This window comes from Salvelinus alpinus, chromosome 9 (genome assembly GCF_045679555.1).
Source record: "Salvelinus alpinus chromosome 9, SLU_Salpinus.1, whole genome shotgun sequence".
Classification (NCBI taxonomy): Eukaryota; Metazoa; Chordata; class Actinopteri; order Salmoniformes; family Salmonidae; genus Salvelinus; species Salvelinus alpinus.
The window spans coordinates 43,051,934-43,066,062 of NC_092094.1; the positions used below are offsets into that span (position 1 = coordinate 43,051,934).

General features: G+C 44.9%; 1 protein-coding gene across 1 annotated transcript in view; it reads right to left on the reverse strand.

Moving 5' to 3' along the window:
* The window catches only part of LOC139530149 (A disintegrin and metalloproteinase with thrombospondin motifs 20-like), a 135,114-nt gene that overhangs the window by 42,532 nt on the left and 78,453 nt on the right, over positions 1-14,129 (reverse strand). Inside the window, exons 19-27 of the mRNA XM_071326289.1 lie at positions 12,857-12,983; positions 12,569-12,779; positions 12,126-12,290; positions 11,387-11,557; positions 9,834-10,061; positions 6,944-7,108; positions 6,324-6,587; positions 5,673-5,834; positions 4,374-4,550 (exon numbers count right to left, since the gene is read on the reverse strand). Coding sequence (XP_071182390.1) covers positions 4,374-4,550; positions 5,673-5,834; positions 6,324-6,587; positions 6,944-7,108; positions 9,834-10,061; positions 11,387-11,557; positions 12,126-12,290; positions 12,569-12,779; positions 12,857-12,983 — 1,670 coding nt within the window. The remainder of the gene's footprint in view (positions 1-4,373; positions 4,551-5,672; positions 5,835-6,323; positions 6,588-6,943; positions 7,109-9,833; positions 10,062-11,386; positions 11,558-12,125; positions 12,291-12,568; positions 12,780-12,856; positions 12,984-14,129) is intronic.

Consider the following 14,129-nt stretch of genomic DNA (forward strand, 5'->3'; position numbering starts at 1 on the left):
GAAAAACAACACAAATGTCACAACCGTTATGTTTCTTTAATATTCTTTACAGTTGGAAAAGCTATTTCAACATGTTTATGTATTTTTGCATGTGAATGAAATAAATAGAAAAAGATGAATAACATTTCAACACACAAAAAAAGAAGCAAAGCACTGTTGCCCCACAGCACTTACACTAAGCACCTTGGGTAAAAAAAGTTGGGAGCCGCGAGGTGGCGACTGGGCTGGCGAGGCGGAGTAGGAGTCTTGGATGGAGTGAATGTCTTGGGACGGAAGGAGGAAGAGGACAAGAGAGCCCAGAGTGGACCTCACAGGAGAGCTTACGGTCAACACAAACACAGAGCCATTTTGGTAACACTTCAAATGAACTATGTGTCAGAAAGACTTCACCTTGCTATCACACGTGAAACCATGTTTCACTTAGTATTTTTTATACTGTCGTAGGCACAGGAGGTTGGTGGCACCTTAATTATGGAGAACGGGCTCATTGTAATGACTGGAGCGGAATCAGTGGAATTCTATCAAATACATCAAACACATGATTTCCATGTGTTTGATGCCATTCCATTTGCTCCGTTCTGGCCATTATTATGAGCTGTTTTCCCCTCAGCAGTCTCCTGTGGTCGTAGGACATCAAATATAATATATGACAACTGGCTGGCTAGCCATCAAGCAAGATGTAGTAGTTGGCCATGAATTGTTTTGAAATGTATGGATCAGTTATGGGATGCCAGGTCAGGTTCACGACTACGAAGGTTATGACAGATAGTTCAACCCAAGTGTTACATATATCTAAACTGAAACAAATAAAACATTAAAACTGCAACAATAAATAAACTATTGTAAACAAATAAATACGTTTCATTTGAAAAATCCTTCAGACATATAAAAACTGGCCCCAGAAAAAGTGAAACAGCAACAAATGACTACAATATCATGAGAGAGGTATTTGTGTGCTTCAGTTGGTACGAGATTTGCAGATGCCAATTCAGTTAGTTGTATCTTTTGAGCTATCAGACTTTAATTAAGATGAAAGCCACATCTACAGTAGAAGCCACATCTACAGTAGAAGCTACATCTACAGGAAGTTCATCTACAATAAAATCGTAGAGCTTTAAAAACTGGATTGCATAGTTTGATGTTTGTGCATCATAATAGACTGCATTTATCTTGCTACTGCATTAACATACAGGGCCTTTGGGAAGTATTAACACCCTTCCCTCTTTTCACATTTTGTTACGTTACAGCCTTATTCTAAAATGTATGAAATTATATATTTGTTTCATCAATCTACACACAATACCCCATAATGACAAAGTGAAAACAGGTTAAGCATTTTTTGCACATTTATTACCAATAAAAAACTAAAATACCTTATTCATAAGTATTCAGACACTTTGCTATGATACTCAAAATTGAGCTCAGGTGCATCCCGTTTCATTGATCATCCTTGAGATGTTTCTACAACTTGATTGGAGTCCACCTGTTGAAAATTCAATTGATTTGGAAAGGCACACCTGTCTATATAAGGTCCCATAGTTGACAGTGAATGTCAGAGCAAGAATCAAGCCATGAGGTTGAAGGAATTGTCCTTAGAGCTCCGAGACAGGATTGTGTCGAGGCACAGACCTGGGGAAGGGTACCAAAAAATGTCTGCAGCATTGAAGGTCCTCAAGAACACAGTGGCCTCCATCATTCTTAAATGGAAGTTTGGAAACACCAAGACTTCCTAGAGCTGGCCGCCCGGCCAAACTGAGCAATCGGGGAGAATGGCCTTGGTCAGGGAGGTGACCAAGAACCCGATGTTCACTCGGACAGAGCTCCAGAGTTCCTCTGTGGAGATGGGTGAACCTTCCAGAAGGACAACCATCTCTGCAGCACTCCAACAATCAGGTCTTTATGGTAAAGTGGCAAGACGTAACTACTCCTCAGTAAAAGGCACATGACAACCCGCTTGGAGTTTGCCAAAAGGCACCTAAAAGACTCTCAGACCATTAGAAACAAGATTCTCTGGTCCGATGATGCTAAGATTGAACGCTTTTGCCTGAATGCCAAGCGTCACGTCTGGAGGAAACCTGGCACCATCTCTACGGTGAAGCATGGTGGTGGCAGCATCATGCTGTGGGGATGTTTTTCAGCGGCTGGGACTGGGAGACTAGTCAGGATCGAGTGAAAGATGAACGGCGCAAAGTAGAGAGAGATCCTTGATGAAAACCTGCTCCAGAGCACTCAGGACCTCAGACACTCAGCCCCAGTTCTTCAAGCATGGTTCTTGTCATAGCTTAGGTTTGAAACCAGAGCAGGCGGCTAATGTTACATTTGGGCCCTTTAGTGATTGTTTATTTGATGTTAAATCAAACCAAATTATGCAATTCATTAGTTGTATTGAACCCAATTGAACATCTCTGGAGACCTGAAAATAGCTGTGAAGCGATGCTCCACATCCAACCTGACAGAGTTTGAGAGGATCTGCAGAGAAGAATGGGAGAAACTCCCCAAATACAGGTGTGCCAAGCTTGTAGCGTCATACCCAAGAAGAATTGAGGCTGAAATCGCTTCCAAAAGGTGCACATTATGTAAATGTGATTTCATTTTAATATACATTTGCAAAAATGTCTAAAAAACAGTTTTTGCTTTGTCATTATGGGACATTGTTTGTAGATTGCTGAGTAAAAAAATCGATTTAATCCATTCAAGAATAAGGCTGCAACGTAACAAAATGTCGAAAAAGTAAAGGGGGCTGAATACTTTCCAAATGCACTGTAAACTAGATAAATATATCAGCTATATGACCTGTGAATAAGTTCTACAATAAAACCATTTTTATAGTGACTCTTGTGCTGAACATATTGGCCAACCTACTGTTATGTCAGTCTGTTAAGAGCCCCTACAGCCAACTAATCACAGGTAAAGATAAAATGACAAATTCTCTGACATCAAAATGGCCGACTGGTGTTTCTATAGAAACCCAACTGTAAACAGCATTTTGATGTAAAATTCTCCTTTACTTTAGTGTAGTTTTACAGTAGAGACAAAGTGGTCACCATACAAGGCAAACGTTCAAATCGTTTGTGCCACTATGACCAATTAACACATTTACGAGAAGACAGGAAATATACAACACGTGTACTGGTGAGGGAGAGTGTATTCTGAGGTGATGTTGAGTGTTTTGCCGAATCAGTGATCCCTGTACGATGTTCAGTTTTGTGATCCCTGAAGTGGAGAAGGTGAGCGCCTAGCCGTTGTAGCTACAGTACTAGTTAACATGACTTAACGCACCTGATATTTGCCTTGCACGGGCATTATAGCTTTCTTCCTATTTCAGCAACAGTATTTGTCTAAGCATTTTGTCTAAGCCAATTCAAATTTAACCCTAAAATAAAGTGTTATATCTCGATCTATAGTGTCCTATAGTTACTCTTTTTACATTTTGTGATTTATAATTCATTGGCAGTTAATTTTGGCCGCACATGAGGACTACACAGGGATGGTAGAACTGTGAAAACATCTTAAATATAACATTCTAAGAGACATGACACTTTTGAAAACTGCGTTTCATCCTTAATTTATGAGTCTTTAAAAAAAAACTATTTTCATAACATAAAAAATATTAACAAACATACTGTTGTTTTTAAAATATGTTCCTCTGTACAAACTGTCATTGTTCATGAGACTTAAAGGATCAGACCGAAAAGCACCAGTAGAAATATGAAATATCATATTCAGTTATGAAACCTAGCCACTAAAAATAAAATCACACTGTACAAAGACACATACACAAAACACAGTAACAGTCATTTGTTGCTGTTTGATAAAGTAATAATATTAAAAACTCTTATACACAAATATACACTTGTGTACTTCGGTTACAGGGTGAGACAGCAATCACAAAAAAAAATGTACTTCACGCTTCACATATGAAATAAATATATTTAGAGTTATTAATTCGCCTCTACAAATATATGGCATTGTTGGACAACATTGTCCTTCTAATTTATAGTTTTAATTTTTCAGCCTAAGTTCCAAATGGGAACCATGTGTTTCTGATGATTCCCCATGTGGAGCAGCATTCTGTGTGTGTTCTCCCTCTCCCTTGTTTCTAATCAGCACCATGCCACTGCAGGGCCCAGTGTAGGTGGGCTGGGGCTAACGTAGCCTAGCGCTGATGCTAGCGCTCCATTAACTCTCCTTACAGAACCCCTAAAACACAGTAAGCTAGCCGCTAGCCTCTAGCTGCTAGTCACTAGCTGCTAGCGGACGGCCAGAAGTACACTTGCTGTAATTTAAGCACACCCCCATGTCTACTCACGGTGACGCGCCCCAGTGAAGGAGGAAGTCAAGGGGGAGTTAGGGAAGAGGAAGTACTATCGTACCGGCTTCCATGGTCGGCGGTGCCAGGATGCGCTGCCCGGGCACAGGTCCAGGTTACACTGCTCCACGTCGGGAGGCTTGTCCAGGATGTCACAGTTGTGGTCGTTGAGTCTTTGACCGTTGGGCCGTTGGCATACCACCTGGCGCGTCCTCCTGCCTCCACCACACGTCTGGGTACACTGAGAGGCAACAAGGGAAGATGAGGGGGGTCACTGAGTATTCAGCAGGCTCCTAAGTACAGTATGTCAATAGATCTTCTTTCAGGGCAGGATTAGATGAAGAGGTGCAGAGGAAAGGAAGTGACTTTAGACTATTGACACATGCCCAGGAGTCTGAAATGGGTATCTGTAGTTTAGTAGTGGACTGTATTGCATGCCCAGGAGTCTGAAATGGGTATCTGTAGTTTAGTAGTGGATTGTATTGCATGCCCAGGAGTCTGAAATGGGTATCTGTAGTTTAGTAGTGGATTGTATTGCATGCCCAGGAGTCTGAAATGGGTATCTGTAGTTTAGTAGTGGATTGTATTGCATGCCCAGGAGTCTGAAATGGGTATCTGTAGTTTAGTAGTGGATTGTATTGCATGCCCAGGAGTCTGAAATGGGTATCTGTAGTTTAGTAGTGGATTGTATTGCATGCCCAGGAGTCTGAAATGGGTATCTGTAGTTTAGTAGTGGATTGTATTGCATGCCCAGGAGTCTGAAATGGGTATCTGTAGTTTAGTAGTGGATTGTATTGCATGCCCAGGAGTCTGAAATGGGTATCTGTAGTTTAGTAGTGGATTGTATTCCATGCCCAGGAGTCTGAAATGGGTATCTGTAGTTTAGTAGTGGACTAGATTGCATGCCCAGGAGTCTGAAATGGGTATCTGTAGTTTAGTAGTGGACTGTATTGTTGTAACGTTGTTTAACCGAAGCAGATCTGCTTAATAACCTTTTACTGCAGTGGGCTAAATCAGGGTCACAGGGTGTTTCTTGGTAGTCTTAAACAAATCTTTTTTGAAACAAAAGTATACACCTAACACACATGGCTATGGATTTACAAAAAAGAAGACACCTGTACCATGTCAGATATAGAGTTGAATGTATAATATTTTGAGTTTGCATCCCAATACTACAATTTATATACATCACAGAAGACTGAAATATAACAAAACCGTTTGACATAGAAACACCGGATTGTCAGTGTCAAAAATAAATAAAAACTAAGTATGAAATATTAATAACATTCCACCCATGAGGCCACTAGGTCATTTGACTGCAGGAAAGTGATGCACATAGTCCTTGTACTGCCTGTGTACTGACCTCTCCCCAGACGCCGTAGTTCCACAGAGGGCAGGGTCCTGAGTCGCAGTTCTTAGACTCTGCAGGTTTGACCCTCTGGTCACAGTGGCTGGTGCTGCGACCCTCCGCATCCTGACACACCACCACCCTCCTCTGGAAGCCCCCTGCACACGTACTGGAGCACTATGGACGGGCACAGAGTGTGTTACAGACAGAGGGGAAACACACACAGACAACTTTGTACAGACCAGCTGCAATGTAAACCAAAGCCAGCTGTGGAGTTAGAGTACACTGTGGAGTTAGAGTACACTGTGGAGTTAGAGTACACTGTGGAGTTAGAGTACACTGTGGAGTTAGAGTACACTGTGGAGTTAGAGTACACTTGGTCCACACACAGATGGAAAGCATCGGCCTTAGAAGGATAACATGACACATAGAACAGCCTTGAACTACGCAGCAGGTATTTTCTGCAACCAATTACAGTTACACATCACATCCTTGCTGTCTCAGTAAGAGATCTCTATGTGAGATACAGCAGCACGCAGTTAGACAATTAAGTGAGACAGAGCAGTGAATGGAGATGGTATCGAAGTGCCAGGGGGTTTTCTTGACCATGTAACCCGACCAGGAATGGCATGGTCAGGTGACATGGTCCTATGGTTCTGTACATACTCCTCCCCAGGGTCCCGTCCTCCACTGGTTGTCTGCCGAGGGGACGTTCCAGCTGCTGTGTCCCGGGTGGGTGGCGGGGTCGTGGGGGCTGTAGGGCTGGTCGTTGGGCCTCTGGCGGTACACGGAGGGGCAGGGGGCGCCTGTACACTCCTGCTCTGTGCTAGGCCTCTCGTCCTGATCGCAGAAGGACTCGTCAACCTGGTGGTGGTAGTTACTGCACACCACCTGCCTGGTAGCCCGGCCCACACCACACGTCACTGAACACTGGGCAGAGAATAGACAAGGTCATATCACTGAACACTGGGCAGAGAATAGACAAGGTCATATCACTGAACACTGGGCAGAGAATAGACAAGGTCATATCACTGAACACTGGGCAGAGAATAGACAAGGTCATATCACTGAACACTGGGCAGAGAATAGACAAGGTCATATCACTGAACACTGGGCAGAGAATAGACAAGGTCATATCACTGAACACTGGGCAGAGAGCAGAGAGAAGATCAAATCATCAGACATAAGTGATGCATTCTTTCAGTAGTAAAGGCAACTTTACTACAAAATAGCTGTTGACATATATTTATACTAATAGAGTTGGAAAAATTACAACTATAACATACAGGAGACCACTCCCAAGAGCGCCACTGGCCACACGGGCTGAAGCAGGCTGAGGATTCTGGGGGCCGGAGCAGCTGGGCACAGTAGGACTCGTCTGCCACTCCACCCTGGGCGTCCCGACAGCTGACGTAACGGGCACGCTTCCCTTTCCCACAGGAGACAGAGCACTGAGACAGGCACACAGAGGAACACAAACATTTAAGATCAGACGTATAGTAAAAGCATTGTGTCAAACTGTCTCCCTTCTATATCTAATAGTCCAAATCAAACAGTGAAATGCTTATGGGCCCTTCCCTACAATGCAGAGAGAAAGAAAGTAGAGAAATAATAGAAAAATAAAACAGGTAATAATAAAAGTAATAATAGATACAGTACATAATGAGTAATGATAACTTGGCTGTCTATACACAAGGGGTACCAGTACTGAGTCGATGTGCAGGAGTACGCGGTAACTGAGGTGTAAATGTACATAACTAGTTATAAAGTGACAGGTAGGTAGTAAACAGTAGCAGCAGTGTAGTGATGAATCAAAAAAAGTTACTGCAAAAAGGGACAATGCAGATAGTCCGTGTAGCTATTTTATTAACTAACTATTTAGCAGTCTTATGGCTTGGGGTTAGAAGCTGTTCAGGGTCCTGTTGGTTCCAGACTTGGTGCATCAGTACTGCTTACCGTGCGGTAACAGAGTTAACAGTCTATGACTTGGGTGGCTGGAGTAAATATTTAGGGCCTTCCTCTGACACCGCCTGGTATAGAGGTCCTGGATGGCAGGGAGCTCGGCCCCAGTGATGTACTGGGCAAAACGCACTACACTCTGTAGCACTTTGCGGTCGGATGCCAAGCAGTTGCCATACCAAGTGGTGATGTAGCCAGTCAAGATGCTCTCAATGGTGCAGCTGTATTACTTTTTCGAGGATCTGAGGACCCATGCCAAATCTTGTCAGGCTCCTGAGGGGGAAGAGGACTTTTCGTGGCCTGTTCACGGCTGTGTTGGTGTGTTTTGACCATGATAGGTCCTTAGTGATGTGGACACCAAGGAAATTGAAGCTCTAGACCCGCTCCACTACAGCCCTGTCGATGTGGACGCGCTCGACCCTCCGTTTCCTGTAGTCCACGATCAACTCTCCTTTGTCTTGCTGATGTTGAGGGAAAGGTTGTTGTCTGGGCATCACACTGCCAGGTCTCTGACCTCCTCTCTATTGGTTGTCTCATCGTCGTCGATGATTTAGGCCTACCCCTGTCGTGTCAGCAAACTTGATAATGGTGTAGGTTGAGTCGTGGGTGAACAACGAGTACAGGAGGGGACTAAGCACGCAACCATGAGGGCCCCCGTGCTGAGGGTCAGCGTGGCGGATGCGTTGTTGCATACCCTCACCACCTGGGGGCGGCCCGTCAGGAAGTCCAGGATCCAGTTGCAGAGGAAGGTGTTCAGTGTTCAGGGTCCTTAGCTTAGTGATGAGCTTGGAGGGCACCATGGTGTTGAACGCTGAGCTGTAGTCAATTAACAGCATTCTCACGTAGGTGTTCATTTTATCCAAGTGGGTAAAAGGGCAGTGTGGAGTGCAATAGAGATTTGGTCATCTGTGGATGTGCTGGGACAATATGCGTTATTGGAGTGGGTCCAGGGTGTCTGGGATGATGGTGTTCATGTGAGCCATGACCAGCCTTTCAAAGCATTTCATGGCTACAGATGTGAGTGCTACGGGGTGATAGTCATTTAGACAGGTTACCTTGGCGTTCTTGGGCAAAATGTACGTGAAAACACTTGCCAGCTGGTCAGCGCATGCTCTGAGTACGCATCCTGATCATCCGTCTGGCCTATGGAGAGCGAGACCACACAGTCATTCGAAACAGCTGGTGTTCTCACGCATGGTTCAATGTTGCTCGTGGCTGGGTTTCACTTTGTAATCCATGATAGTTTGCAAGCCTTGCCACATCGGACGAGCGTCAGAGCCGGTGCAGTAGGATTCGATCTTAGTCCTGTATTGACGCTTTGCCTGTTTCATGGTCCGCCGAAAGGCGTAGCGGAATTTCTTATAAGCGCCCGGGTTAGCGCCCCGCTCCTTGAAAGTGGCAGCTCAAGCCTTTAGCTCAGTGCGGATGTTGTCTGGCTTCTTGTTGGGATATGTACTGTAGGTACGGTCACAGTGGGGACGACGGCGTCAATGTACTTATTAATGAAGTCGGTGACTGATGTGGTAAACTCCTCAAATTGGGTCCCGGAATATATTCCAGTCTGTGTTAGCGAAACAGTCCTGTAGCTTAGTATATCAACTCATACTAGTATATAACAACAGTCTCTTTCAACAAACGTTTGAGACACCACTTCAGCCACTTCCTCTGTAACTGTAACAAACTGTGTGAATAATTGGTCATTCTCTCTCTCTTCATTAAAGACTACTCCATAAGGTTTTCACCTGGTGATATTCTAGCTGCACCCGAGCGAACTCAACAGGAGGACAAGGTGAACATTACCAAGCGGTAAATACCTACAGCAATCAAAAGTTTCACCTGTAAAGGAAATGTACGTGTGTTTTTGTCGGAGGGACCACACTTGCGCTAGCCTCCTCTTAGACATGCGAGCTCACCGCCTCTCTGTCAGACATTACTGATAGTCTGAGATTCATGTTTGAAACCCAAGCCTGGTGTTTAGACCTGGTTTTCATTTGCACTGGAAAACAATGCAAAGCATTAGACAGACAGAAGCCTAAACAAGGCTGACAGACTGCCTAGGCCAGGATGAGGGAGCGGGTGTGTGAAGCAGGGGTGTGTGAAGCAGGGGTGTGTGCTGCATTTTAGAAACTACTGTACCAGTATGAGCACTACTGTATAGGTGAGTGTGTATGGGCCTATATAAGGGTGTGTGTGTGTGTGAGCCGTTGCTGTGTTCACCGTGGTCCAGGAGCCGTATCTCCACTGTGTGAAGAGCTGACCAGAGCTGTCAGGGCGGACGGTGCTGTGTTGAGGAGAGGCCCAGGGACACGGTGCCACCTCACAGTCCTGGCTGTCCCTGGGTCTGGATGCAGCGTTACACTCCCTGTCATCCACCGTGTCACCATACGCCCCTGACACACACCTCACAGCCCGCATCTGGTAACTATGGCCACACGTCACCGCACACTGCAACAACACACAGGAGAGAGACACACAGGGTCAGACAGTAAAACCTTGGCTAGCAGATCCGTGATTACTTCAAGGAAGGGTGGATGCAGTTTTAACTCACACAGAGTCCAGCCCAGCTAAGCCCAGTCTAACTCAGTGTAATTGAAGCCTACTACCTCCCCAGATGCTCACCTTCTACCCCAGATCGCTGTGTGTGTGTGTGTGTGTGTGTAGGGGTGCACATTTGGTGTTGAGTTGGTGGAGGAAGTGCTGCAGGATAAGTTTATTTGGGCAGTAGATTATGATTACATAGGTATTAACAGACAGATATATACCAGCTCTGTCAATAGAAGTATCTGAGTATCCCGCCCGCCAACTCGTTCAGCTGAGTCAATGAATGGTCAAAGACATTCCTTAATTCGCTAAATTGCTCATTCATTTATTTATTCGCTAATTTGCTCATTCATTTATTTATTCAATAATTTCAAAATTCAAATCTCCAGACCGGGTGTGCGTATAGTATAGGTCTTCATGGGTCTGAGTGGACCAGACATACCCGAGACCCGACTACGGCCCAATCGAGTTCGGGTCTGAAATTCTAACTTTTCCTCGGGTCAGGGTTGGCTCCTGTTTGATTGTCATCAGTTCCCGGGGTCTATGTAATTACAGCTGAGTGGATCAAAATGGACCCAACCACGGCTCTGCATAGCCTACAGCATATTTATTTTATGCTAATAAGGTAAATTAATTGAGTTATAGAAAACTTAGCCAACATATAAAAGACTCGTTAACCAGAAGAGCAACTTGGCTGATAAACATATTATTTTGTCACTTGGGTCCAATCGGGTCTGGTCTAGGTCGAGTTATCCTCAGGTCCATTCCGGTCGGGTCTGATTGCCCTTGGGTCCAACTTCTTGGACTCGTGAAGACCTCTAGCGTATAGACTGAGAGTATTGGACTAGCAGACTCACAAGGTGTGTGTGAGTGTGTGTGTGTGTGTGTGGCTCCTTCTAAGGCAGTGGGGAAACCTAACAGCCTGGTGAGTTATGGAGTGGTGTGCTCTGACTTGAGCTGCCATTTCCTCCCTAGCGTTTTCACTCTGCCCTCATATCCTGTCGGAATAAATCTGACCCCACACACAGACACACACCACCGACACACACAGGGAAAAGAAGGGGATATACTGTATGTACAACCAGACATAAATAACACACACTATAATGTCACATACTCCAAAATTAACTATTGCACTCCTAGGCACACACTAAGATTCAAACACAGATGCACACCAAGAATCTGATTCTGTCAGACACACACACACACACAGATCCATCTGGACTCACCGGTCCCCAGACTCCGACCTGCCAGGAGGCACAATCTGGCAGCTCACAGCTCCCCACAGCCGGAGGCTTAGTGTTCGGGTCACAGAAGTGTTCGCTCAGCTTCTCCTCTCCTACCCCCATGCTACAGGACACCTGCCTGTGCCTCATCCCCTTCCCACACGTCACCAAGCACTGGGAGGGAACACAGAGGGAAAGATGGGGTGTAGGAGGAAGACTAATAAAGTCAAGTTGGTCACAACAAAGAGCCGTCGATTTTGGACATTTGAAAAGGTCCAAAAACAAAACAAAAAAACACAAATGCACAGCACTGGCTCAAACTTGATGAGGCTCAAAGCTTAACCCTTTGAGTTGTTTCTGTTTTAACCCTGTAACCACGCGGAATTAACGGGTCAAAAATCGACGTTCATCCAATTACGGCAAATTCCGAAGTGAAACTATGAGATCAGGTTGAATAAAGTCTAAACTTGTTTGTGTGTATGAAGGGCGTGTGTGAGTGGGGAGGGTGATTGTGTGTGTGTAAAATGTGTAAAATGTTATCCTCAAAGTGTGTGTGTGCATGTTAGAGCAAATCTGTGTGTTTACATTGATACGCATATAGTTTATAAAGCGTGTATATACAGTATTTATGTGTGTGTTATTATGTGTGTAGAAATGTTTATATAATGTGTGTTTATAGACGTGTTTATGTGTGTGTGTGTGTGTGTGTGTGTGCAGGCGCATGTGTGTGTGTGTCCTGTACCTCGCTCCACTCGCTGGCTGACCAGCCAGGGCAGGCCTGGTCGTTGCAGCTCTCGGTGACCAGTCTCAGGGAGTCACTACAGTCCCTGTCCACCAGTCTCCTCCCCAGGTTGTTCATACAGTAGGAGTCCCTGGTACGAACCCCGCGACCACACGTCTTAGAACACTGCTCACGTCACAACACGTTAGAATCAGCATAAGACTCACCATTCAACTCGTACTGCACCAAACGTATAACATACCCACTTTTACCTCGAGTCTATATCATGTCCACTTATAGTAACACGGAAGCAAAAGTCAGGTAACATCTGTCATGCATGAGGAGACGAGAAATGAAGAGGCTTTTTATCAAGACAATGTGCAATAGCATCACGTAGTGAAAACAAGTATTATAATCATCTTTCACTTAGATGATGTGTGTCTTTGACTGTAGTTTCCACTGACCTGGGACCAGGTGCTATACTGCCAGCTCTTGAGCAGACAGTCGCCGTGGCAGGCCTCTCTGGCCTGTGGTTTGGGTAGGTCAGAACAGGCCCTCCCCTCCAACCTCTCACTCTGCCTCTTCAGCGAGCTGTACCTCATACACTGCACGTCCATGGTCCGGTAGCCAGGGCCGCACTTAGCAGAGCACTCACTCTTCCCTGCTATGTGCCACCTGCAATCAGGCTATATGGGTTAGTGTCTGTTTAACAGATATACAGTGAGTGTGTGTGTGTGTGTGTGTGTATCTACCTGAGTTCACAGTCAGTGTTACATGGCTCAGTGGCAGCGTTGGGACGGGGTAGAGGCTCACAGCGCTGGTCAGAAACCCCCAGGTGGTCACTCTTCCTCACACACGCTGCCTTGCGCCATCGCTCACCTATGCACACACACACACACACACACACACACACACACACACACACACACACACACACACACACACACACACACACACACACACACACACACACACACACACACACACACACACACACACACACACACACACACACACACACACACACACACACCAGGGATTCTGTTAGGAAAATGTGGCGCCAGACAACGTGACCGGTAAGATATCCACCCACGGTGCTCAGAATGACAGAAATCACATGTAGATTATGGTAATTAATCTCAACAAAACATGTAGATTATGTAATGAAGCAGCCAATAAAACGTCATTTTCAAACATTTGCCAAAATGCATTTCGCGGGAAAACACCGTTCTAAATAGCGCACCTGATAGCTGTTCCATATGTGACAGAGACAAAGATCTCTGTTAGAAACTTAGAAAGAGGGTGAATCTAAAGATGCAACAACTAGGATGGGTTGTTAATATGACTAGGATTGCACCTTTTGGATTCTGGACAACGAAAGAAAGTTGATATGAAAACCAATAGAACAGGAGCTCTGTGACAGAGACAAAGATCTCTGTTGGAAACTTAGAAAGAGGGTGAATCTAAAGATGCAACAACTAGGATGGGTTGTTAATATGACTAGGATTGCACCTTTTGGATTCTGGACAACGAAAGAAAGTTGATATGAAAACCAATAGAACAGGAGAGAAATGGAGGTAATAGGCCCAGCTGATGATTGAGTTGGGGCTGTCAGTGAAAAGCACCTATATTAATATATGTGAAGATAATGTGTCGAGTGTCATTTCAAATGTTGAGACAAGAAGGGGAGGGGTGTTTGGTGAAGATAAAGGTGAGTCTCTCCCCAGTCTGGCGCAGCTGACTCCTGCCAATTCGTGCGCATTCATTGTTTCATTGTGTGAATGTCACCAGTAGTAAAAGTACCGTTAATCCACATCATTTGGTTACACACATTTCTGTTAATGCATGTATTAATTACAGTAAATTACCGTTGTCATTCTCAGCGTGGAAACGTTGTTTGCAGAGTTCACAACCTGCTAAACTTGTGAGAAACAAGTTTTGGTTTATTTCATAAAATCTTTCCAACAATCTCCCCCTCGATAATCACCAATCCTCAGTGTGAAAGAGCAATGGAAGTTATAGGCC